General features: G+C 36.3%; 1 protein-coding gene across 1 annotated transcript in view; it reads right to left on the reverse strand.

Annotated features, from left to right (window-relative positions):
- Window positions 1-27,565, reverse strand: part of PCDH11X (protocadherin 11 X-linked) — a 482,091-nt gene that overhangs the window by 237,011 nt on the left and 217,515 nt on the right. Inside the window, exon 5 of the mRNA XM_072043192.1 lies at window positions 17,355-17,426. Within this exon, the coding sequence (XP_071899293.1) occupies window positions 17,355-17,426 (72 nt within the window). The remainder of the gene's footprint in view (window positions 1-17,354; window positions 17,427-27,565) is intronic.

The following is a 27,565-nucleotide window of genomic DNA, read 5'->3' on the forward strand; positions in this document are numbered from 1 at the left end:
TGGTTCATAATCCAAATGCAACATGGTATTGTAGGTGCACTGGTTAGATAAAATAAGCTAACTAGCTATATAAGCAGATGTACCATAGAAAGATGTACTTAAAAAGAAGCCCAAATTCAATAACTTAACAGATTAACTCTAGGGAAACAGTGGCTTTCTAAATAATACAGCACATGTTATAAAAGGTCACATTTATACTGGCTTTAACAGACCCAGGAGGGAAACTACATTAGTTGTCTTTGATCTATTGGCCTATATTAAACAGTGATGTCCTGGAGCACTGGGAAATGTTCTAATTTATTCCTGGAAAATATGTATGCATATTGTCAGATGGAACATTCTTTATACTGTGTCAGTCTATTATATGAGAAGGATTAAAAAAAAAAAAAAAAGTAAAATGAAACAGAGAAGTACATCATTCGTCCAAAATTGAACAGAATAGCTGGCTAAATTGCTGAGAAGCAATTTTGATTGAACTTCTTTGCATCAGGATATTCACTTCATTTTGTCCAAAAAATGCTCCTTTTTAAGCTCAGAAGCAAAGTAAAAAAGGGTGCATAATAAGTATCTAACTTCAGATCACACATATTACAAGAGAAAATAAGATTTCACAATAGATATTAAAGTATATGAAGGTTCAAGCAAAGAACAGAACATGAGTTACCACTCCTGAATCAACACACAGAAGCTCGCTGGGCTCTTACAGACACTTGGATTTGGGGTCTGAAGGTTCAAAAGAAGGAACATCATGACATGAACTGTATGAATTTCACTACAACCCAAGGAAGATATACTAAAGCAGAGTTGTAGAATCTTTGCAGTCTTTTATCCAGTGGTGATGTTCACAAATTTCCTGAATTTTAGAGAGTTAAAACTATACCATAACTATTCAACCTACACCAGAAATTCCACGCACATTCCAGCATTGTTATGAGTTTTGATAGCAGAAACAAAGAAAAATAATTAAATAACACAAAGCACAAAACTCTCTCCCAACAATGTCAAAGAGATAGAGCTCTGCTCTCAAACACTATGTAATTTTGAGCACAAACATAACAGATGGAAAAAAAATCCCTTTGCACATTCTGAAATTTAATTTTCTCTCTTTTCCTTTATGCTAACACTGCCCTGTATCTTTACAGCTTTTATTTACATGATACTTTCTGTAACAGGAAATATTGCGCATACGTTTCTAATCAGAACTTAATACCATTCCATCAATGGGAGCAGTTTTCATTTATACCATCACTTTTTTTCTCTCTTTTTTTTTTCTAAGAAAGGAATGTGAGCATTTGATGCTGGCCAGGGTAGCTGTGGACATGAATAGCAGTCTAACAGCCTCCCTCTGCATACAAAAAGTGTATCCCCTGGTACTAGATGAAATTCTAATCAGAGTTCCCTCACAACACAGATATTGTAGGTGTGCTGTGCTAGTCATTTCTGTTATTATAAACGACCTTTCAGGAATTGAAAAAATTGTAGCTTGTCAGTTGAGACTTGTAATCGTTATCCATTCAGCTAAAGGATTTAACAGGTCTGCTTGTAAAGGGAGAAAAAATAGATTCCCTTCCCGCTAATCTCAGAAAGACACAAGTGGTCTAAATTAACAATTACCTTAGACATTGAGGGAGATGTCTAATAACACTGTATTAGAATGAAATTTAGTATATTCTGATGGGAATTTAATAACCACAATCAGTAGTAGCCTGACCAGAATATGTGCAACACTTCAATCACGAAAGAACCAGACATGATTTTTGTCTCCTCCCTGAAGTGCTGTCCCAAAAACCCCTGGTGATTCTCTGTTTGGGTTACATGTGCATTGGTTGTGCATTTAGTGGAGCCAACTCGACCATACCAAGGGTTGAAGGGTCACATGAAATAATACAAAAAGGCGCACACCCTAAAGCAAGTAGAGGGCACTTGATAAATTTACTATAAAATAAAATAAAATTGAATATCCTTGGTAACCCAACAGGGTTTCCAGTGCCTGATGCTGTTATTATGGTCTTAAATGGGAAGTTACTTTAACATATTCCCTTACGATAACTCCAAATTTCTCCTTAAAATGTAGTGAGAAAGACAGTCTAAACTTTCAGATCTTTAACTACATATATGCACATGTAATCTGTATAACACTTGTTACTGTTTTCACATGTAAAGGGAACTTTTATTGAGAATCTAAAGTGTAAGTTACACTATTAACACTTCAAAAATATTTAATAGGCTTTCTAGATGATAATGTATATTAAAAACAAACATTCAGGAAGAATTCACAGTACAAGATAACTATGCTACCAGCCATGAAAAACGTATAATAAGGAACACGTTTAATAGTAAAACCATTGAGTTTGCCTATTGGAGAAGGAAAGATAAAAAGAAGGTAACTCTGTTAAGCATAGCCTTGGAACAGTAAATCATCTTCAAAATGAAACAAGGGAAACCTAAAATCTGTGCAATTACCTCAGTTCATTAGATTATTTCTGAATTCTCAAAACTTAGCATTCTCTGCAGAGGGCCTCAGAGCCATGACAGCTGCACAGAGCAGCCTTTTCTTCCCTGCTCTCTCTTGTGTTACTCCTGCTGCTACAACTGCAGCACTGCTGTCAAAGCAAGTTGAAATCACACTGTCCACTTAGTCATAAAATCGGAGCTACCTTTCCTTTACAAGGAACGCTTCATACTCTAGTAAGCATTACAAAAAGTATGAAGTGCTCCACGAAGAATGGCTGTGTAATAAAAGTATAATTGAAATGGCTCTGCTGCTGCCTCATTTCATCACTCACACTGGCCTCTGCTTGTTAAATTTTAAGATCTCTTGGGAAACCAGTGCATAATATAACTACACTCCAGAGTGTCAAAACAACCACAGTGATGATTTATCTCATGCATGACATCAAGGGGCTATTCTAAAGTAAAGATTTTACCAGTAAAAACAAGCTCTTAAACTTTCACACTTCCCTTCTTTAAATTAGAAGGCAGCCTCAAAATTCCTGAGGAACTTAAGGAACTATTAGATTTTCTGTTGTCTTTGCCTTCTGGTAACTTTTAAGTAGCAAGTCTTCTTACTCTTTTTTTGCATATCCAAACTCACTATAAGAAGAAAAAATAATATGGGTCTCTTGATATAAGATTAGTTTAAGAAAAAGAGCATCAACAGCAAAACAGTCAAATGAAAACAGTTCAAATAAATTAAAATTCTAATTAAAATTTCAAAAACAAAGAATTTCTAAAAAGTCTTGTGAATTATCCTTGTTTCCATTCAACACACGGGGATTGCAAATATAAAATAGGCAGTTACCACTCTCTTAGCTGACAGAGGCAAGAAAAAAAAAAAAAAAGTCCATATTTGCTGTATGTCCTTGCTACAATTAAATTAATCTACAATTAAACTAGAAAATCTTTAAAACCACAAATAGCATTTGAAAAATTCTAATTCTAACCTCACACCCCACCGTGGCAGATAAGATCACCAGAGAATATTTCTTGATAATTGTTTCTAAGGAAAACTAATACATGCACAGCAGCAGTTTCTTCATTTGGCATTAATTTCCCTGTAAAGTCTGCCACAGTCATATTATGTTACCTATAGGAAACACCACATAAAATTTATTTTGTCTCGGCTTAATTAGCAGTTATACATTTAGTTCCATGCACTCTGCACAGAAGCCTTGATTGCTATGTAATAATGCCTAGAAGTCAGTAATAGGCCATATAATAAACAATATTACTTTTTCTCTTTCTATTCCAATATCTTACTGCAACTATGGAAGATTTATAATTTCTGGTATGCTTTTATTCAGAGGCAATTTCTTCTTTGTGTTAGGAAACTAGCTAAATCTAGGGCAAGCATCTACGAAGAACATTCAGAAGAATACAAATATGATAATTGTAAGCAAATAATTTTTCTCCCACCTGCTCTCACCCCATAAAAGCTGACCAAAATATCAGAAAAGGTTAAGAAGTGAGCAAAGTTTGCTTCCCTTCAGGACACTGTATCTGACATTTTGTTCAGTGCAATCCAGCTATAAGTATGTGTCAGAAATAATGTATGCATCATGATACTCCAACACTGTATTATTATTATTATTATTAGAGGTTTTACTGCATCTTCCTTGCAGGTCTATAAAGTGATACCTTCAAGTCATGACTACTATTGATTACTTTGTATTCCTCAATGTATTCCTGTATTAACTGGCATAAAAAGAAATGCATTTCCTAGCCATTGATAAGAGAAGAGGACAGCAAGCTCTCACTGTTAAATCTGGTTACTAGGTCCTCTTCATTCTTCCACAGCATTGGCAATTAGTGCGCAGTCCTTGGAAGGTGGCAGAACCGCAAAACAACAAATTCAGATCAATGCATAAAGAAACGTGCAATTGAAGTCCTGTGAGAGTCTCCATAGTGTAAGCACACCCTATCTATTCCCCCTATTTTCTACATAAATTTAAACAATCGAAACCCTGTAGTCTAAAACATATTAGGGAAGTAGAAATCAATGAAAGCTTTGTTATTTTAAGAAAGCAATTCTAAATAGTCTGAAATATTGCCTCCTTAAAACTTCAGTTTGCATTTTCATGCAATTGTGCAGCGAACTCTTTAAGTATAGAAGAAAACAAATGAGTTCTGCGGATTTTCTGTGCTATGTGCTCTATAGAACAAAATGAATATGGTTTCTTGACTTTCACTTTGCATAAACAACATTGCTCATTATTTAACTATAATAAAATGAGATTGTTATTGTTAGAGAATATAAACTTTTTCTGAACTCTGCAGTTGTCAGGTAGATAGACTGTAATGATCAAGATCTCAAGGTCAGAAATATAAAGAACTGAGTAAAACTGTAATTTCACGCTGTGAAACAGTCTTTGAGAATACTGGCCCCTGACATATAACGCCATGAAAGAAACAACAAACTTTCATTTCAGATTTAAACAGTATAAGTTTACTCAAAGGTGCTTGGCTATCTCCTGAAGTTTTAGAGCAGTATATCCAGTCTTTACCACTTGACAGCATTTAATAGCCTACACCCCAATGATTGATTTATTTCAATTGTGTTTTTTTTCAGCTCAGGTATTTAGTTTATAACTGCATCAGCTTGACAATGCATCTATCATACCTAAACAATCTTATTCAGAAGCATGTATTTTCTGAAGCTATGCTTGTTTGGTCTTCTGCCCTATTGTTTTGTGTGTTCCCTCCTAAGGAATTAGTTTACCTTGTTTCTGATTACAATATCACCTAACCTATTTCATAACTCCTTTTCATTCTGTCTCTCCCCATCACCATTCCTGTTTCATGTGCCAGGTGAGGGAGCTTAGTTTACATGGAACAGATGAGCAACTATTTCATATGTAGGAAAAGACTTCAGTAACTGCTCATCTCCCAGCTCTCATAGGTAGTTCCCAGCTCTTTCTCTTGGTTCTTTCTAGGTAGTTCTAGCATGAGGATTTATTCCATATAAACATCAGTTTATATTGCAACAGAGGACCAAAAATCTTTTTCTAAGTCAGGAAAGGTGCTATAAAAAAATTGATAGAAAAGTTGCCTGAGCAGAGTGCAGTTGTCAAGAGCGATTGGATTACTTTACCATGGTTAGCAAGAACGATTCATTCCTTCTAAAAGGAAAACAGTATTTTTTCATTAAGTGAACTCTTGTGTAATACAGCAGCATATCTCTGCTTAGAGTATATGCTATGCTTGCTATCCATGTTTCCAACTGAGTTGTTTACTTTTTCTCAAGCCCTCAACTTGGCAGAGCTTGTGAACAGACTGCCATTCTGACAAGCCGAGTTCTACATATACGAAAGAAGGAAGCAATTCTGAAGGAAGCACATCTGAAAGAAGCAAGATAAAGTAGTGATGGCACGATTATTTTTATTTTATCAAGTTGCTGTAAAACTGCCAAGCCCAGAAGTCTTCCATTTTAGCAATGTTCTGATAATAAATAAATAAATAAAGCAACCTACTCCCCCTTGTTTCTTCTCTTTAAAAGAAAGTTCAAATGCTTCTTGAGTCACAACACCTGTAAATCCCGAAACAGAGAGAATGGAATAGTTCACAAAGCATCATTACTTTTATTTAAACAGACAAAGATCTGTGTTTGACATACATGAACACAGTTAAAGAAAAAAGCAATCAGAATTCAAAAGGACTAAGCTTTGTTCTCACTGAAACCTGACTGCCTTGTCCCACTCACCTCATATGCAAACTGCTGAACACAAAAGTAAAATTGGCGGATACAAATGATAAGAATAAACTGTGACTAAGAAAAGTTGTATGGATCTTGACAAATGATCAATAACATCCAAAAATGAGTCCAGAAGAAAAGCATAACTCATATATGCCAGGGGATCACTGCAGAGACCGGTTTTCACTATATGGAAAATTGTCAGAAGACAGCAAGGAAAAAACAATGAAATACAAGAGAATAGACAAGGAAGCAACATTCATCCTTGAGTACAGAGAGTACATTAATTTTCAGAAAATAAAATAATCTGAAATTTTCTAAAGTAATAACATTCTCAAAACAAAATAAAGATACCACCAGTTTTAGAGTAAAGTTTCTTCCTTTTCTTCCATAAAACAAAGAGATATAAAAAAAATCCGAAGTAATACTTCCATACTTTCACTCATTTGTATAAAGTTAGCAGAACAACATTAAATTTTAGAAGCACGCTTATGCCAGTTACAGGCCTGGTCCTCTACCGACACATCTGCTAGAACAACCCCTTCATCTGATTGCCTGCCTAGGCAATCAAGCATTTGTGAAGTGAGATACAGCAAAATAGTGGTGTTTATAGATAGATTGATAGATAGATAGATAGACAGACAGACAGACAGACTGAATCCATATTAAAAGCATTCTTTAGATCCATCAGCACTGGCTGTTGTCCTGATTAAAAGCCAGCACTAGAACAACGCAAGTGTAAGATACACATCTCAGCTGCAGAGCAGACACAGTGCTCCTTACATTTCCTACTCTCTTCCTGGTCTCTTCCTCTACAGATGCAAATTGAATTTCTTTTCCTTTAAAAACAGGGATTGGATTTTCATAGTCCATAGTTAGGTTGCACATAAATACCCAGAAAGCCATGCAAGATCCTCTAGTAAACACACATGCTGTGTTAAAAATACAGAATGAAGAAGAAGATACGTTATCACATTATCTGAACCAGAAACCCAAGAACTACAGTGATCATATTCTCATGAAAAGCTGTAAATTATATAAGAATGACATCCATTCAATTCTTTAGGAAAAAATGATGGCATTGGTAGATATCGGGATTAATTTTTTGCATTCACATATAAGCCACAGCATCTTCTGGCTAGATGGTAAATTAAAATATTTTAGTTTCTAAGAGAAAACACATACTGTTACAAAAACCTGTGCCGCTGGAAGTTGACAGAGGCTGGGTCAGACAGACAGACAGAAATGGCTTGACACTCACAGCACAACATCTGCAGTTAAAAGCAACCAGAACAGGCAAAATCTCCACAGTGCTTTTTTATCCCTTCCCTGTTTGCAGTCCCTTGCAGATCAAGACAACCAATAAAATCTTAATAAGTTTTCAAGAGGCTGTCCATGCTCTGCAGTACAGGATGTTCTGAAGAGGCAGGCAAAATTTACCTTCAGCTTTTCTTTCTGTGTGCATATGAGGCACGGCCTGAGGATCCAGCTGAGTAAAACCATTGCAGGCAGGGAGAGAAAAGCGACCAGCCCGCAAGGGTAGTGCTGCGCTGGGCAAAGAACTCAACACAGGCATGGTGCCTACCTACTCTGAGCGGACTCCTGTCTCCTTTCAATAATTAATACACAAATGATATCAGTTTATACAACTTATAATAAGCTACTGCAAATGTTAAATATAATGATAATCTTCCCTTACATGCCTCGTTATTTACTGGATTCTTTCTCAAAGGCAGATGGAGAGAACAGTGGTGTTAATCTCGTTTGGGCTTTGAATGGATATGTAATATCCATTACTGGATAGCCACTGGGGCACCAAGTTGGAACATATCTGCTTTATATGCAATAATTTTCAGCCAAAAAATTAATCAGCCCACAAAACATCTTTCAAGAAAAACAACTGATTTTGTAGCTGAGATACTGGCTGAGGGCAAGTGACCTGGCAACGGCAACTGGGAGACGCATAGACCACATTCTGAATACACAACAATAATAATATAACTTTGATGATGAAATTGATTTTTTTGACCGATGAAATACCTTATTTCAATTAAAAAAAATAGTCTAAAAATTATTTCCAACACCAAATATACACAAACTACAGTCTGATCAGTGTCCAATAAGGGCCCTTGCTGAGATTGGAATTGCTGCTATTTGTCCCTCTTTCCTGAAAGCTGATACTGGGTTTTGTTCTATTATTATCAGTAGTAAAATGTTCAGTGGTACAGGATCAGGACCAGTGTGGACAACCTCCATGTGAACACCTCCCATGATGCATCTAGCGCCTACTTCTGCTAGTTCCTGTTATAAGGAACCTTTTATGGTAGTCTGTGTTTGCTACCAAGAAAAATAAAATTTGTGTAGCTAATTCATCAGGAGGGAAGGCATTCTTATTAAACCTTGTATGAGTTGATAGAACACAAACAAGCAAGCAAAACAAATAATAGTAATAACAATAACACACCACCACCAAGAAAAAGTGGTTAAAAGTTTTGTAAGGGCATTAGACTGGGAGAAAATCCTCAGGAGATTAACAGACAGTTAAAAGCCCAACACCTCCAGAATCACACCCTCACACACCCACTCTTCATGCAAAGGTCCTCTCTGAAGCTGATAACCATTTTTATGGTTTAAAACACAACACTGGAAAGCTTTTATTATGTTCATGCTTTCCTAAAGCTTTACAGACTGCTCCTTTTATTCGGCGATGCATCAATACACCCGTCAGCTGCGGCAGTTAGGAAGATGTTGCTGTTCCCGAGTACAACTTCAGCCTTCCAGCACCGTTAACTGCTCTGTGAGGGACATCGAACTGGACACCGGAAAAATTGACACCTCTGTGAATCATGCCATGTTTATGTTTTCTGTTTGAAGATTTATGCATGTTAAGCATAGCTCAGAGCAAATAAGTTACAGTCCGATGCAACTTAATGATTCTGTTACTCAGTGCTTTCTCCTAAATAATGGGGACATCTCTGCTTTCTTGCCCAGATTTCAGAAGAAATACTGTGGGGAGGAAAGCTGTTCTGACAATCACAATAGATAACTAAGCACCTGAAGATCTCATCTACATTTTCTAAAAGCTGGTCCATGGTGATTTACTTAAACACTGACAGGGCTTTCCAGCACCTCACAAGCTGAAAGAATAGCTGTCTACCTGCCCTTTTTAAATTATATCACTGGATATTTCACTACTGAGTACCCCATCTCATCCACCTCATCATAGAACAATGAGAATAAATCAACTGCCTAATATAAGCAGTCTTCTCCCCTCCCATAGCTCCTGTAAGAGGCACATTGGCAGTGTGAATTCAAGGGTTACCAGTTTGCACGCACATGGTACTGCATTTGCAGGTAATGTTCTGCAGCTGAACTCCCTTCTCCTGTTAACAATTCTTTCCCCATTTACACCACTGTTCATGTCTGTAACAACAGCTCTGACATGTCATAAGCAAGAAGAAGGGAAAGATTTAACAGTGTGAGCCAAAGCAATTAGACAGAGAGCATTGCTGTCGCGGTGGGCGAAAAAGGACAAGATGTTCTTCAAAGACTGAGTGAATGAGTTAAAAAAGATTTAAATATTTAAAGGTAGTAAGGACGTGAAACCTTCACTATCCCTCAATTTCCCACTCAGCAGCTTTGACATTTGGGATCTGAAAATACATGGAACAATCTGACACAGACAAACATGCAAGTGTCTGCCCTCAGAGACACAAACCGCAAAGTGACAGGCTTTCTGCTTCTAAAGAGCCAAACGTCTGAAAATATATGAAGGCAAACTGTATGGAAACTGTCTATCAAGTTCTCATTTATTTTAATTAACTCAGAACAGTACAGTAGCTTAGTTCAAACCAAGAGTTTTTAATCACAGAATCATACGCTCTTCTGAAAAACTGACAGATAAACTTAAATGAAAAGGGAATTTTGTCTGCCTTTGTAATGGTGTCCCCTGCTGAAATCAATAGCAAATTCAGTGCTCACAAGACTCTGTTATCATGAGTTTTTTTTCTTATTTTCTCTGAGTGATTTTCCAGTTACATCAGCTACTGACTTCCAATGATCATATGCTATGCCATCACTAGATCTTGAAAAAAACATAATAATAAATATGCATATATATATATACACAAGGCATGTCAAATGCCCAGAACCTTACTAGATTAATTAAAAATATAATTATTATTGTTGGGAAGGTTATCTAAGCAGCACTGCTCTATGACAGAAGTGTTTATTTAGATTATTAATAGTTAAGACTACACTTGCATGCATCTCTAAATTAAGCTTCACACAGAGAAAAACAAAATGGAATTGTAGTTTTCCCATCTTCTTGGTTTTGATTTATAACAGCATACGTAAAGTTCAAAGCTGTACAATATTTACATTGCCTATCATACTTTGAGGCACCACTTTTAGGAACACTATTATTTTTTAGTTATTATCACAAAAAACGTTTTCCATCTTCCAGAACTCAAAGCAAATTCAAAGCTAACTGTAGCTACTTTCTCTTTTCCAAGATATGTTACTCTCACTAGCTCTCAAAAATACATAAAAAAAATCTTAACCGTTTTTCGCCAATAAACAGCTCTTGTAGCACTTCAGCTAAAAGGCAACTAATGTTATCAACAACAGTATCTTGCAAAGACAAAGTATACAAATCAGAAGCACTAAGGAAGTATTCTGATCATTTATAATCCTGAAAATAACTGCATTTTTAGCTTTTGATAAGCACCTTAAAATATGTCAACTCATAAATTCACCCACAATGAACCTTTTAAAAATTTTCAGCTGAATAGTCCCAGTGGACCAATTCAACCACAATATATATTGATATAATGCTTTACATATATCATATTATTATTCTTCTATTCCATGTTAGATGCAACAATCATGGAAACTGATCACTAAACAGGGAATGGTTAGTGTCCATTTTCAATTATTAAATTGCCTTTCAGAACCATAGCCTGATTTCTGAACACATTATTTCTGTAGAATGTCAGGAATGGAATACTGCACGCACCATAACTTAGAAACACAGATAAAATGAAAAAGTGTTGTTACCTGTGAGAGGTTAAATTTGTAATTTTTTGGCAGCCAGGAGCTGCATCAGCTCATGCCAGAAAGATTAAACTTTTATTAGTGTATATAATTATTTTCAAAGTGCAGAAGTTAACATGTTTTTCTCTCAAGATTTGGAATAAAACACTACCTCATTCTTGTTGGTACTCAAATCAGACCAAAACAACCAAGTGCTTCCAGTTAGCTTCTTGCTTGTGAGGCCTCCATTTTAAGAGACAAAAGATCAGGTTTTAAGATTGGAGTGTTCAAAAATAGTTTGAATATTTCTGTGGGCAATTCTAATTGCATTTAGAAGCCTAACACTTTCTGCACTGATCTCTCTCCCTTTTTTTAATTACAAAGTCTTTGGTGTCAGAACTCAGGATTAAAATTGAAGTTCCATTCAAATAAAAAATATACTCGAGGCATACATAAATTTATTAAGGCATCAAACCAAATGGGATTATTTTAAGCACAGATATTCAAAACACTAAATATTACCAAGGTAAGGCTAGAATGTATAGATATATTTAGGTGACTGATTTGTATCTAAGCAGAAGACACTGAGTCAGAAATAAGCTTTACTTTCATCTGAGTTCCACTGACTGCAAATCCTACAAACTGAAGCTGTGAGCCAGGCAGAAAAAGAGCACACCAGGACTTTATGGAGAATAATTCAGTTTCTGTGATCTGTGGGAACAAAATATGCACAGAATAGCTTAGTTGCTTCTCTTCAAATATTTAACCATGTTAATATTTCTTCCTAATGTAAAATGCTCTATTGGATAAGAAAGCAAAGAAAAAAAAATCTTTTGTTTTACTGTTGACGGTTATTAGAACTGTCATACATGACATATTGCAAAAAACTTTAGGGTCGGTAAAATTGGGGTCTAAGTAGCTGAAACATGTATGAGAGGTGTAGTAGCACCTGTGGTCAGACTGTAGCTATTGGAAGCTTTTTGCTGGTGTGAGGGAGGTGGACTCATGACAGCCACAGGGATCCCTTCCACTCAGCAGGCAGGGCAACAAGGAGGATTGCCTTCTCTGTAAGGCAATCTCTGTCTTGGAGGGTGCTTGGAGACTTCTCTCTACCAAAGTCTCTTTCCTGCATATTGGAGGGGAGAGCTCGACTGCAAATGAGGGTACAGAACTGATGAAAAGAACAAAAAATAATGCACGTAGTTCTGCCCGTAGTTGCAGAGCATTTAGAGTGAACGAGAATTACATGACTTGATTTACGTTACAAAAACTGATTAGTAAAACCCCAGTGGATTTCTTAACTATACTGTGGAGGGATATAAGATTAGTGTAGCAATTCCCATCATCAAACGTATTTACTGTTAAAATATTGGATTAGTGATGTTGTTATCCACTGTTCCAAGATTATAAAGTGATTCTTTAAAATTGAGCAGAAAAATACTGTGCTCTATCATTTGTAATTAGATTTCAGTCCGAGTGTTTTTGCCTTTCCACAAAAGTAATCGTTTAAAACAAACAAACAAACAAACAAAAATAAAAAAACCACCACCAAAAAAAAAAAAAACAAACAACTGTACACTGCACACAAAGAAAGAGAAAGCAAAACCAGAGATGCAAAAGAAGAAAAAAATAATTTTCCTCTTTTGCTTTTGAGAGATAATTGGTTTCACCAGTCTGTGTCTTACTGCTCCTGCTTGTCACGCTCACTGCTGTAGTAAAACACCAAGTGGTAATAAAGCCATGTTGGATGTTGCTTATTTATAAGATGCATGTGGATGCGCACAACATGAGATGGCCAAATCTTAATCCCTGGGTATTCATCCCTCACTAAGAACTCCTGGGAGAACTAGAAACATTTGTGGTCAGGGTTCCCTATGACAATTGGGACTAGGCAGCACTGTGAAGGAAGAAGAGTGTGAGGGAAGAGGATAAATTAATGTGTTCATTAAGGTAATTATGTTAAATTTAGGCCAGGAAAATTAATGCAACAGTACCCCGTCTTTTTAGCCATTATCTTAAGTGAGTAAGAGCACCTGGAGCAGTTAGAATTAATAAACAAAGTTCCAGCACTAATAACATCACCTTCTCACATTCTACCCTGTGAAACACCTCTAGGAATCATTCATAGACGGTACTTTAGATAGATATAGAATAGATAGTCATTTAAGAGTGTCAAAATAACAACAACAAAAAGGATTAAATCAAAACTACAACTGAACAGTGGAGATTTTGTTGTGTCTGCCATGCTGGCAAAACTCATTGTTTGCCACTACTGCCTTTTTAGTAATGTAACTGTCTCATTGTTCTTTTCCCTTATTTTGGTAAATCCGTATTCTCACTGGATGTATCTATGTAAATTATAAGAAGTTGTAAATTGTATGGCATTACCATACAAAATTCAGATTTTAAAATAGTATGAGCAATCTTCATGAATTTAAACAATCACAGATTAGAGTTTGATTATAAATTGCCCTATGTATAACTGACCATAAACATCGAGGCTATAAATAGGTATTCTTAACTGCAGTAGCTCTGAACAGCCTTGACAGGGTTTATCAGCTAACTGTTTAATCAGGCAAAGCAGAAAAATATAACCACAGGAATACATGCTACTTAGCATTTAAATAAAGCTTGTAAACCAATGACAAGTCTATTTGAGCAACTACTAGCACACATTCTTTATCTGCAAAGGTCTTGTCCCAGATTTATCAGAATGAGTCTCTCATACTTTATTTTCCAGGCAGCAACATCAGTTTCCATGCACTGACTGCACTGAAAAAGATACAGAAAACTGCAAGTTAAAAGGCATGGCCATGAAAAAGAATTCCTACTTTAGAAAAGTCATATTGCTTTAGGAATTTATTAAATTATGGCCAAACAGAGAAAAAGCACCTTGAAGCAGAAATATATATATATATAAATAAAAAAATAAAAATGAAAAAAAAATATATATATATACTAGCCTGTCAAAGCACTATAGTTCTTTACTTTTTCTTTCGTTGATCAGTTCAGTTTCAAAATTGTCAGCTAACTGGCTACTTCTGAGATGAAACCTTGAGCCTGTAAGGAAAATAGAACTGTGATAGAGCATGAAACATACAGCCTTCCCTCCTTCTACACGGAAAGAGCTGCTTTTTGTTTCCATCAGACTTTGTGTGAAATTGTCCAACCACTAATGTGTATCAGCTTCTCACCTCCTGGTATTAGGGGACAGATGTGGTGCTTTCTGCTTCACTGACTGCTTGGCCCTGAACACTGAAGCTGTGCGCTCAGCTATTTCTTTCACTCACTCTGTTGATAAAACATATCCCACAGCAACTCTGAACACTGAAAATGCAGTAAATAGCCCAAGAAAATGTAATGATTTTTTACTGTTATTATTAAGTAGACAAAAGTAGAGAGTCTTTCCCTCAGAGGGAAAAAAAAATAAAATAAATAAATAAATAAATAAATAAATAAAAGCTTTCATGTAAATAACACCATCTTGTAAATAGAAGTTGGTTTTACTCATGGTTCATTCTAGCAGCTTTTAAATATATTCCTCCTCCTTTTAGAGCTGGGAACCATTTGCTTTATGAGCACCATTTGGATCATTTGCCTGTTGCTCATAAAATAGACAAAGCTTTTATCCATGCCATGAATTTTTACTCACTTTATACAAAATATCTAAGGAGGGATTTGCAGGGGCCAGAATTACATCCGTGAAAGAATTAACAACTAATTTAACTTTGTGCAACAATAATGGCTCCAGCAGTTTTTGATTTTGTTGATTACATTTCCTCTCTCCATGAAACAATAAGGCATATGGGTGTTAGCTTCTTTGTGTGCACTTAAAAAATATTATGTATTTTTTTTCACAAAATGAATAGAAATGACAAAAGCATTTTCTGTGTTTTAATCTGGGTAGCTATTAAATACAGTAGTGGCAAATGCAGCTTTCAGAAGTGATCAGGTGACATGGAAGAACAAGGAAGAACAAGGATTCTTTTCAGCACTGGGAGAGTCCAACAGAGTATTTCTTCAACAACATGACTGGCAGCAGTCACATAAAGCATGAAAGAAAACTGGCTGCAAAAGATCACCTCTATCTCACCCCCATTCGTGCACCAGAGCTCCACTACACCATGAACACCGCATCAAGCTGCTTCGCCTCCTCCTCTTGCAAGTCAAAAGCCAAACTTCACTCAGGTCTGCCAGCAAGCTGATATCCGGCCCTAAACCCAAACTCTCTGCCTCCCTGCAACACTTGCCGTAAGCAACTAAACAGGAGGAGCCTGCTATCCCTCACCAATGATTCATTAGCTGTTCAGCAGTAACAGACTTAACAAAACACTCCCCTCAACAGTTGTGTGCCTGCATACAAGGAGTTACTGTCTATTAGTAACTATGGACCATAGCAAGCTCCTGTGGTCCTGTACATAAACATTATTGATTGCAGACACAGATCAATGAACGCCTAATGATTGTGATTAGCAACTGTCTGGATAGAGGCGTTGGGAGTTTGGGCCATGCAGTACCTGGAAACAGGCTGGGGACACGCTGAGTCTGGAGACGTTTTGCATAGTAAGGAGGTAAAAGGCTATGTGTTTGAGAGTAACACTTGAGGGATTTCACTACACTACAAGGCCTGTATGTTTGCAGGTAGCAACTTTCTCTCTGCATGCAGAGGTCCATGGATATAAATACCATGCAAGTGTAACTACAGAGAACTTACCTCTTAAGAACTACCAGCAATGTTAGCAAATTGTAATTGGCTGTGCAGATTATACTACAAGCCTACACAGTTAGCATCACAACTAATTTAAAAATAATAATAATAAAACATGAACAAATTTAGCAATAATAGAGATGTGTGGTTTTTTTCATTTCTATTTCAAAATCCCTATGCTGTGTTTGCCTTGTGCTTTTGGAGTAAACATGCCTCTAAAACAAGCCTAAACTTTAGGATCACACATATTTAGTTTTTAAACCTAGAGACTAAACAGGATAATTTTTATTTGGGCAGATTGCTTACAGACTGAAAATACATGGCAGAGCCTACTCTAGACTACAATAACACCATAATTACAGATCAGAGGTCGTAACCTTTGCCTGGTTCTCTCCATCTTTGCCAGAAAACTCTCAACTTTGGCATTTCAGATTCACTGCCACCTTTAGCAACAAGTGAACCTTGAAAAGCAGAGGTAGTTTCTTGTGTCAGGAAGAGGTACTGTGCCAGATAAATTACTGTTTTGCTGCTGAAAGAAACATGCCCCCACATCCATAAAAAGCATCAGCAATCTTCCCCTGAGAATTTGCAAACGAAGACTGACCCTCCAGGTTTATCCTCCCACCTTTTTTTTTTTATTATTTATATATATATTTTTTTTATTTACCTCAACCCTGCTCCAGCTCCTCTTCTTGTACAGTCCCAACCCTTAACCTTGGAACAGCAATGTCCAGTATCACCTACAATATGAACTTGCTCTTTCCTTCCTTCGAGCCACTCAGAAGCCACACATCAATGCATAGTTCAGTACACTGATACAAAGGGAACAAATAGCAAGGGTGGATCTGAACTTCTGCATGTCATCAGATTATAACTGTTTTGCGTAATACACAAATGCAAGGTCAAAGAATCCAAACCGCTTTGTGCTGAGGAGCAGATATGTTGCATATTAATCTCCCAATTTCTTTTTTTTTAATTTTTATTTTTTTATTTTTTTCATGATTAGGTATTGCTGTCTTTTTGGATAAATCGTTACGATTTAATAGGTTGATTTTTCAAACCTCCCTTTCAAAATAGCACTCCACAAACTTCAGAGGATGCTCACAGTTTTCTTGACACACCATTCAGAAATTGGTTTGGTTTTGTGAAGTTTTGCAGTCTTTTAAGCATGTCAGAAACAGAAACTGAAGGAAATACAATTTTGGCATTTGTACCCTAGAAAAAAAGCTGATTTAGGATCCTGAAAGTTTAATTAAAAGGACACTACTAACAACAGTTAACAGCAAAACAAATCATTTTGGCATATGATGTTAAGAACTGCAAAGCTACCTGTTCCAGTGTTTCTTTAGATTGATTCTGTTAAAACATACAGAAACCATCATTGAAGAAAAAAACATTATGAGAAAAGTTTTTCCAGCCTACCTGTGGCTGAGTCCAAGGCTCCAGTGTTGCTTCTTTTAAAGGAGTTTGTGGTCTTCCCATTTCTTTTGTGTGCTGTTAGGAGAGAAATGTACGTATTAGGTTTTACGTTCAACTACTTTATCAGTATTCAGCATTAATTTCCCTTGAGGGAATAAAACAACACTTATGCACAAAATTCATACAAAATAATCATAACATTTGTTGACTGCATACATTCTGAGTAGACTGCAGGTCTGATATTTTTGCAGCCAATTAACCTAATTTTCATACAGCACCTTTAACTTTCCAGGTGTGGGGGTGCACACCTCCATCTGTGAGTAGAGACAGAAAACCTCAAACAAAAGCCTGAAGTCATCTGTTAACACAGCAAGATTCAGGAGCAAAATTTCAGAGAAAACACAGCTCTGTTTTTTCTGCCATTTCCTGCCTAGGCTGTGCTGTGTTGAATGCACACCTTAAGAGAAGGACAGAGACTTAACTAAAATAGGTGAATTTAAATTGTTCCACAGAAATTTAAAAATCCACTTATTTAAGTTGAATTAAACTTAAGTAGGTGAATTAAAAGAAATCCCATAGAAGAATGATTTCAAGTCTGCATTATTTGTGCAGACAAGTCACATTTTCAGATGATAGCCCTTGCCTCTCCTTAATGCTCTTCCTAGCTGGAGCCCAGAAGACTGACCAGTTAATAGCTTGTTTTCTCCAGCTTTTCACTACGTTGGAATTTTTTCAAGATTGACCACCATAAAGCAGAACTCTGTATAATCAAATAGATTAAAGTGATCTTCAGAGAATTAGATTTGCTGACCCTTCATACTTCCATTTTTATTTTTATTTTTTAATATTACCAAAGCATTCTGCAAATACTTGTTAATATATGTAATTGCTCTGTTTCAGTAATAAATATGTGAGATTTGTAAGCACTGGGACTAAGCACTGAACAGTATGTCAGCTCCTTTTAATTTTCTCTGTATGAATTTCCCAGGGAAGGAACTTTGCACACTGCTGCATAAATACAAAGAAGTTGACTATATTTCCTTTCTAGGAAAGGAAATATTTCTATATTTCCTTTTTCAGTCATAAAATGGAAACAATGAAGTTCACAGAACAGGTCTTGTGCTGAAATAAACTATTTAAGTGTCAGGATCTTCCTCCTCCAGAAATACATCTCTAACATGTTAACTGTTGGATAAGGCCTTTGACAATATTCAATATAAATAGCATCTTATCCAGGTCTCACATGAGAGCGATCTAAATGCCCACTGAGACTTCAAGGATTGACAAAGAGAAGAAGAGATACGCCAGCGGATTTTCTGTCATATACAGTAAAATACAGTCACTTAAAAGGAAACATTTTTTTAATATACAGAACTTGTGGGCAACTTCAGTTAGCATGGAACATTCACAGGGCTCATTTCAAAAAAAAAACCACACCTTATTAAATGGCAATTTTGTTTTGGCAGGTTCAGTTGCCTGTAATAATAGATTACAGACAATCATTTTTACCATTTTTGTTGTGTTATATTTTGGGGTAGCAACTGAACATGATTCATTCTTGAAATAGAACAATAAGTGCATTTCAAAAGAAAAAAGAAATAACCACAGATTTAGTGAATGCTATACAAAGTTAAAATGAATGCATCTGGAAAGGGAAGGTTGTGTTTTTCATATGTTCAAAAGCAAATGTATTCTACCTTATAATCTTTCTTTAAATGTAATAATCAAGCATAAAAGGGACCCAAATGCATACTGAAAATTATTAAACATACCAATTGTGGTGCCAAGTTACCATAATAATTCCATATGGAATAGCCTGCCAGGAACTGACATTAAAAATCTGAGTAGTTCTTTACAAATAGTTTCTCTTGGAATTGCACATCTTTTTTTTTTTTTTCTTTTTTTTTCTTTTTTTTTTTTTTAATAGAACATTTGTCCAGTTAGTTTTACTTTAGAGCAGAGGGGAAAAGCAAGAAGCAAGTGTATGAATCACAGAATCATTAACTTTGGAAAAGTCCAACCATCCCCCTACCACCAATATCAACCATTAAACCACATCCCTAAAACGAGATCATAAAGGATGCTGAAGTACACTTAGGCGAGACAATACCCAAAACTCTTGAGTAACACTTTAAAACAATGCTCTAAATGTTAGATACAACTTAATGAAGACTTGATCACCTTTTAACGCTGAGCTTCTTACAGACCAGCACCTTGTGCTCTTCATTTGCTTCCTACTGTTCCCTCTGCCCAGCACCCATGTATACCCTTTCATTCCTCCAAAGACAAGCATCAGAAAGTACACAGCACAGCAAGAGTGACAGATAAAGCAGATTCTGGAGCAACTACCCATCTGTCAGTAGCCTGCATCCTGTAACACTGTAAGGAAGTACACAAACAAACAAAAACAAACAAACAAACAAAACCAACCAAGCAGTCACTGCTCTCAGCCCACTGAGGTTTTTCACACAAGGTACTGAATCACAACAGGGGATTCAGTAAAACATCTTCCTTCTAGCTCTCATTCCATTTTTACAATGTTTCAGAACTAAAAGAACGAAAGCTCAGGAAATTAAAGGCTCTAACACGATACCAGTCTGGTTTCCACAAAGAACCAGGCAGTCTCTTTGCACTGCTACTTTTCATTGAAGAAAACATAAAAAAAAGAAAGAAAAAAAAAAAAAAAAGACATGACATCCATGTGAGCTGTGGCTATACACAAGGTAGCTTACAATTCCCAACCAGCACTTGGGCTGCTAACAAGCAGCACATCTGCTTCAGCTTCAAACTCAGCATGTTGCAAAACTCAAATTGTGCAAATACCTGTTCTGAACTACACACTACTCTAGCAACTGTGCTTTCAGTCTATGCACTGCCTACTTACAGCTCGCTGAGACACATTCTTCATGGATGATGTAAGTAGTGCTTATCCACAAGTTCTCTTTTCCCGTTTATAAGAGGAAGAATGTGGTAATGACAGACAATCCTCCTGTGAGCGTCTTCCTTCCAGCACAGATAAAAAAGCTCTTACTAAATGCGGGAAGCTTTTGGAAGCCTTTATCCCCCCATTTTGCTTGAAGCATCTTCCTACAACCTTCTGCAGTTTCTACAGTTTCTCAAAAGAAACAATAGGAATATGCCCACAGTCTTTTGTTTATGTTCCCTCTACTTCCTCAATTTGACATTTAAGTTTCACACATAGAAGAAAATTGTACTCATAATGAGATAAAGATGGAATGATTTCAACCTGGATATTACATTATGGTTTCAGCAGTGCCATTAAAGCTCCCTTAGCTCTTGTACATGCACAGATTAGATTTTTTTCTAGCAGGCAAGCATGACTTCTAGAATAAATTAGGTTCTTTTCATTTTTGATGAAACACCTGTCATTTCTGTTACAGCCAGCTACCATTCCGCAAGCACAGGGCGTATCTGGACATCTGATTCAGTACCCACCGTTCATTCAACACCTTATCCATCCTCTTGAGTAGACGGAGTCTCATTTTGTTCTACATCATTACTTGACATCTTGTATAGCTGCCCTGTTATAGGCACTAGTAGAAGCAAACAAACAAACAAACAAACCACCGAGGGTCTCACTGGCTTTAAAAGTTTCCTCTATCTTAGGGATCCCTTTTGCCTAGTGAGAAATGCACTATTCCCCAAGGCCAGGCAATCCTGTCCATTTGCAGAAAGTCCAGTTTTCGGTTATTTTCACTGAGACAGCAAGAAAGAAACTTTAGTTTATTGAGTCATCACATGGCCAACCACATCAGTCATCTTCTACAAGACCACCTACAAATTACCCTGATCAACTATGTCAGCAATCAATAAAGTCCAGTGTAACGGCGAGGCAGTAAAAACACTGTGCACAAAATATTTTGCTGATATTTGGAATTGTCTAACTATTTGTAACAGCAAAACAAAGTGTTAACATTCAATCAATGTAATTATTAATCTTTTCTTTAGGCAAAAATGAAATTCATCATGAAAATTTCCTGTTTATTAGGAACAATAACTTCATGAACATATAATTACTTATGACAGCTTGGCAGGTAATATCCACACATACAAAATCTACAAGAGAAAATAAATTTTAAACTTGATTCTAAAGGTCATGTAAGTCATCATTTTAAGACAGGATTCATTTTTATCTTTAAGTTGCCACACTAACGGTCTCCATTCTGAAATACAAGGGGGTAATCTCTTATGCAACTGAAATTTCTCAAACTAATTTTACAACTGTATGTGCAGAGATCTCCCTTCTGATGGTACCTTCCCCCTACACTGTTCAGCTCCTGGTGTCCATACAGGTTAGGTTGAGCCAAAACAAGACACTGCTAATTTGCTCAACCTATTTTCTCCAGCAGGCTCAGCCCTGTGCTCCCTCTGCCCTGCGGCACAGTTCCAGTGCTCTCTGCCTTGGTGCCTTGGACGTTGCCTCACCAGTCCATTGCCTAGGTTAGGGAGGCTGCCTGAGGAAGAAGGAGGCCCATTCCACATCATCCTGTGTGACAGCCACCTAACGAGCTCTCCCTTCCGCCTGCCTCTCTCCACTACACATCGCAGCAGAAGCAGTAAAGAGAGCAGGCTGCCAGGTCCATCTGCACGTGGGAACAACACCCTGCTACTTGGGAGCCACTGAAGGCCGGCTGCATCCCTTCACCTCTGCAGCCAGGATTCCTGAGCCATCAGGCTCACCTCTGGTGCAAAATGCGTCTTCTGAAACCATAGGAAAATTCTTCCCCTTTAGCTAGGAAGAAGTTAAATGATGTTCAATTGGTTGGCCTCAGCTTCACAAATAGCTTTTAAAATAATTATTTAAAAAAAAATAATAATAACTTGACCCATGGATCTGACTGATTTTTCAATGACTATCACTTTTCCAGTCCACAAAAGGAATTTGCTCTGGCTCTCAAACTTTTTATTCCAGTACTAGCTATTGGATTTGTTCAGCTAGGAGTCAGCTCCTTTTCATTCCACTTCCGTATTGACAGGTTTTTGCTTTTCTTAAGAGAAAAGCTGAATTTATTAGAGTTAAAAAGTAAAGAAAAAGTTACGACATGACAATTTTGTTTTATGTATTTTGATTTCTGGAAAAGCCCTAAAATTATCTAGACAGATACTACTACCAATAATACTAATGGTTATTGATTGCTGTGAGAAGCAAAGGCAGACTGAAATTCAAAGATAATACAATGCATTTTTCTCTGGTGCCTTACAAAATTGCTATGGCAGCATTAAGATTGTCTGAGTCAAAGTGTTCCACTCTGGCACTTTACAAGAAAGAAAAAAAAAAAAAAAAAGGCTTTATGAAATTGTCTTTCAAGCTGAAATACTCTATCGCTTAAAGTGAGATTTAGGAAACAAACAGCAAAAGACATTTTGTAAGTACTGTATTAGCACTGCTACATTATCAAAGTCTGGTCGGGATTGCATATGTTTGTTTGGGGCTGCTTTTGTCTTTTGCACTTATGTTTAAAGTAAACAGACAAAAGCAACAATTCTTATAGAGGAACTGCAGAATTCAGTGTTTTTCTGTCCCACATTATAATCAAGAAATCATGTATACTAATTTCATTGTCCAGAGAGAACATCTTTATCATCAACATTGAGAGAGAGAAATGCTATAAGCCTGAGAAGGAGATAATCTCCATTAACAATGCCATGTTCCTGCCTGTGAGTTGATTTCAGGTAATTGGATTCCTGCAATCTCCTCCTTCAGCCTCCTGTGATCCTTCACGTGAAAGGTGATCAGACAGGTTAATTTGAGTGAAAAATTTAATTTGATGGAACATACTGATAGAAAACAACAAAACAAAACAAAACAAAAAAACTTTGCTCCATACTTCCAAGCTTTAGATAAATATGAAAATAAATCTGTATGAGATAGAAGTATTTGGGAAAGCCATAGGATAGCTGAAATCAATATGATAGTAGTGATTCACATGGGAATGTTTTTGCTGTCTGAGAAACACATTAGGTGTGCCTTTTGCCAAAGAACAAAAAGACAATTTAGAACTACAGATTAAACCCTTTGTGGAGCTATCAGCAGGGAACCCACAGTCTAGATCTCTGAAATGTGATTTAGGCACAACGAGAACAATCAGCTTTCCACGCCAAACAGCCACCTGGAATTTATGCAACTTCTACATTGCTTTGGCTATAACTGTGATTCCCTTCCTGAAAATATCAAAATGCCTTCTGATGTTGCTGTATGTCTTCCCCGTGCTTCCTTGGCCTCAAATGCCACAATTTAACCCAGCAAGTCTCTAATGGTTCTGCCAACAGGCAGCTTTTATCTTGCAATTACCTCTTCAAAGATGTAATAAATCACCTAGTGCATATACAGCCAGACAGCAATTATAAGGGCATGATTTCCAGAGGTGCTGCACACCCACAGCCTCCATTATTTAGAGCTGTTATACTATTACTTTAGAAAAAGCAGCCCCTCACTTATTACCTTCTTTTGTTGCAATGTATCTTTGAGTAAAGCGGGTGTCTGGTAGGAGACAGGGAAATGGATGATAAGGGCCAGCTGTGGGGTGGGGATGAGTGACTACAGCATCCTAGGAAAGCTCAGGGGTTTAACAAAGCCTGACATGAGATTTGCCAGATGGTTCTGTACCGGATTGTAAAACTTTAAACTAATCTTCATTTAAGAGTTTTAAGGGCTGTATCCCTCTTATAAAGCCTCTTGCTCTTTTGCCTGGTTGATTCTGGTAAATTATAGATCAGACTTTAGAAAACTGCTTCCATGAACAGCAGCTCCTTAAATCTCAGCTAAACTGAGCAAGAAGATTACATGTTATTATGATGTAGCACAGCAGGATTTTTGTACAGCAAACATAATGATGTAGAGAAGGATAAAACTATCATTCTGCGCAAGGAGGTCATCCATACAAGAACAATGCTTTTTATACTGCCAGCAAATTCCTACATGAGGAATCTTCACATGGCAAAATTCTTTTCTTAGTGTTCTGTAAAGAAAACCATCCATAAGCAAAAGCCAAATCTCTATTTCAAGATTTAATGATCAAGCATCTTACAGGAAAGGAGAGGTCATTTGGGAGAAATTATTCCGAACATTACTAGGAAAAGTATCTATTTCAAGGGCAATTTTAGGGTAAATGCATCCTATTGTCTTTATGCAAGGAGAAAGGATTCCCTCTGAATCCCCAGGGAAATGTCAGATACTGTATGTGGTATTAAAAATTAAAATGCTCACTAATCTCACAAGTGCACGTATATACTTTTAATTGTAAATGAAATACACTTCACATGGAAAAGCACAAAGCAATGTCAGTCTAGTAATGGGTAGAAATTCTTTCTACCTGCTGTCAGTATTTGTAATCTTAGACAGTATCTTCACAATTGCACGGTTACAAATTATAGTAGAGGGAATTTATAGGCTGTAGGCACTAAATGATGGCAGAGTTGAAGTGGGAAAAATGGAGAAGAAAAACAAGTGTTTGGTAACTAGTTATAGCAAAATTTCAATAATCAAGAGACTGAAACCATCAGGTTTACAGACCTGATATTGTAATATCATTACACTTTTGACCTAAAAACCTTTTGAACAGCTGATACAAATATTTAAGTCTGTTTGATTTGAGTCAGCAGCTCTCCTTTTCATTTTCTGTACATGATTTTCTGTACATGATTTTGAATGCAATATAGTAATGTCAAATGACTTCCCCTTTCCCTCTCTTTTTAATTGAAACATTATTTCCTGCACATGAAAGCTTTAGACTTAAAAGCAATCAGGTGTGATATTCACAGCTCTGGGCTTTTCAAAATGTCACACAGGGGAATTATATGGATTTATCCTAAAGCTCTCTGTAAGAACATCAGCATTCTGGAATGCCTAAGAAAATTTCTTATCTATGATAATATGCTATTCATGACTTTGTTGTTCAGCTGATTTTATTACATTTAAACAGCAATCAGATACTGTTTCACATCTGTTTTATCTTGCACATCATTGCTAACATATTTAAACAAGTTTCCCCGATTTCAGAAATGATAAAAAATTCTTAGTCAATGCGTAGCTAAATTCCTTCTGACTGTAAGAACAAATGTATTCCCACAAATACAGTAAATCCTAAAGGAGCAAAATTACTTTAAATTTTCATAAACATGGAACTTTTTTTCAGATTGTATATATAAATATCTGAGTGATAATAGCTGATAAAATATGCTCACATGACATGTTTTGACTTGAAAGTATTTACATATATAAAACTAATGTGACATTGTATGCTAAGGTATTCAAGTGAAATGGATAAAAAAGAGCATAATATCAAACAGCTTGTTTTAGTTGCTTGAGCTCTACTCAGCTTTTAAAGAATGAATATAAATGTACACAAATCCATTGTGTGACTCAGTTATAAAGCATCATGTTAAAAATGTAATACATGCTAGCATAACTGTGAATTTTTATATTCTTGCATATTTTCTCCAAAATTGTTAAAATTCACATTTCTTGCTATGTCTCTTCAGAAAAAGTTTCTCTTTCTGTAAGTTATCCAGGAAATACAGCATAACGTCTGCCAGTATCCACCTTGTCCAAATGTTTTTGTTTTTTTTTTTACAGTTTGTCATCTTTTTTTCTTGATGGTGTGACTAAGTTCTACTTTACAGAAATCCAGCTTCTTATAGAGAACATTTGCAATTTAAATTGTTCTCTCTATTTCAACATAAAGCCTGAATTGGATAAAGGTGTTAAATGCTAAGACTTTCTAGTCTTTTTTTTTTTTTTTTTTTTTTTTTTTTTTTTAACTTTACTAATCAAGCAAACTAAAATTACATTATCACAGGCAGCCAGGACTAGCCAGGACCTGGCTTATGAAGAAAGGCCTGAATGGGAATCTCACACGCTGATTACAGCCAGGACAGAATGCCTGACAAACTTGTGTACTTTAAGCTTTGAAGTGTGGCAGAACTAAGGAAAATGTGCCACCTTAAATTAGATTTTTCCTGAAAGTTGATAAATAGGCTTACTTATAAAGAATAGCAAGACTAATCTGCAATTCTCCTGACATTAGAAACAACATCTATAGAAGCCTTGTTGGATCATCAGCTTTTTTCATTTGATGTCATCCTATTTATATTCCTTATCCCCAGTTGTGACTATTTGTCTTATAAATTGTGTTTGATTTTTCTAGTGCATATTGTAGTTCTTAGTATACTAAGTAAAAAAAAAAGTCAGACTGTGGCAAAAGAATGTCCAGAACAAGTACTTGTACAATAAATAATCCCTCAAGAGATAAAAAAAAAAAAAAAAAAAAAAAAAAAGAAAAAGTGGAAATAAATTTTTCTCTTATCAATTCTCTGAGTAAATTATTCAGCATGTATCCTAACCTGTGGCACAGAATTCAGATTAAGTAACACAGTGTAACTTTTAAAATAGGGAGGAAGAGGGAAATGCATGTAGGAGTCAGCAAAGATAATTATAGGTAGGCATACATCCATCTACTCTACAGCAGATAGATGCAAAGTAGATTCATCACCCAGCTTAAGTCAAGAATGTCTGCATGCTATGCCAACAGAACTTGTGAAAAATACATACTGGTGTTTTTGCAACTATAAACAGATGTAATCGTATTCTTCTGTCCTTTGTTACTTTAGTTGTGGTCAGGATAGAGCTTGAAATGTCAATATTATTACAGTAAAATCTATTTTAATTTGTATTACACTCTTGTTAACCAAAAGAAACCAGTCCCTGTCTGCCTCTGCAATTCCTTCCCTTTTATTGTACAACTATGCACATTGGCTTTCCATCAACATAAGCAACACGAAAATATATATTTACTTGTTCCAATGGTGAGACTAGTATCCACAGCTATGAACCCTATCTTCACCCTATGTCTGGAATCCCTTCTAAAGTTACAAGAAAAATCCTACTTTCATATTATTTGTTTAGCTGTGCTAATAGAGAATGCTGTCAAGGGAATAATAATTCTACTACAGAAAGTATTCTGAAATTGTAACCTTTTTTCAGCCAAACATAATAAATAATAACAGTAATAACTTCTCTTGCTGACCTACATAAATCTGTCTGCTATGCCACTCTGGAAGAAGGGAACCTACAATTTATCAGAAACTTTGCCAGGCTGTGGATGTCATCTTTCAGGCTGTGGTACCATGCTGACAGAAGTACAGATATTTAACCCCAGTTAAACTGTCCTCCTTTTTCATTTATTTTGTAGAAA

Source organism: Anas platyrhynchos, chromosome 10 (genome assembly GCF_047663525.1).
Source record: "Anas platyrhynchos isolate ZD024472 breed Pekin duck chromosome 10, IASCAAS_PekinDuck_T2T, whole genome shotgun sequence".
Classification (NCBI taxonomy): Eukaryota; Metazoa; Chordata; class Aves; order Anseriformes; family Anatidae; genus Anas; species Anas platyrhynchos.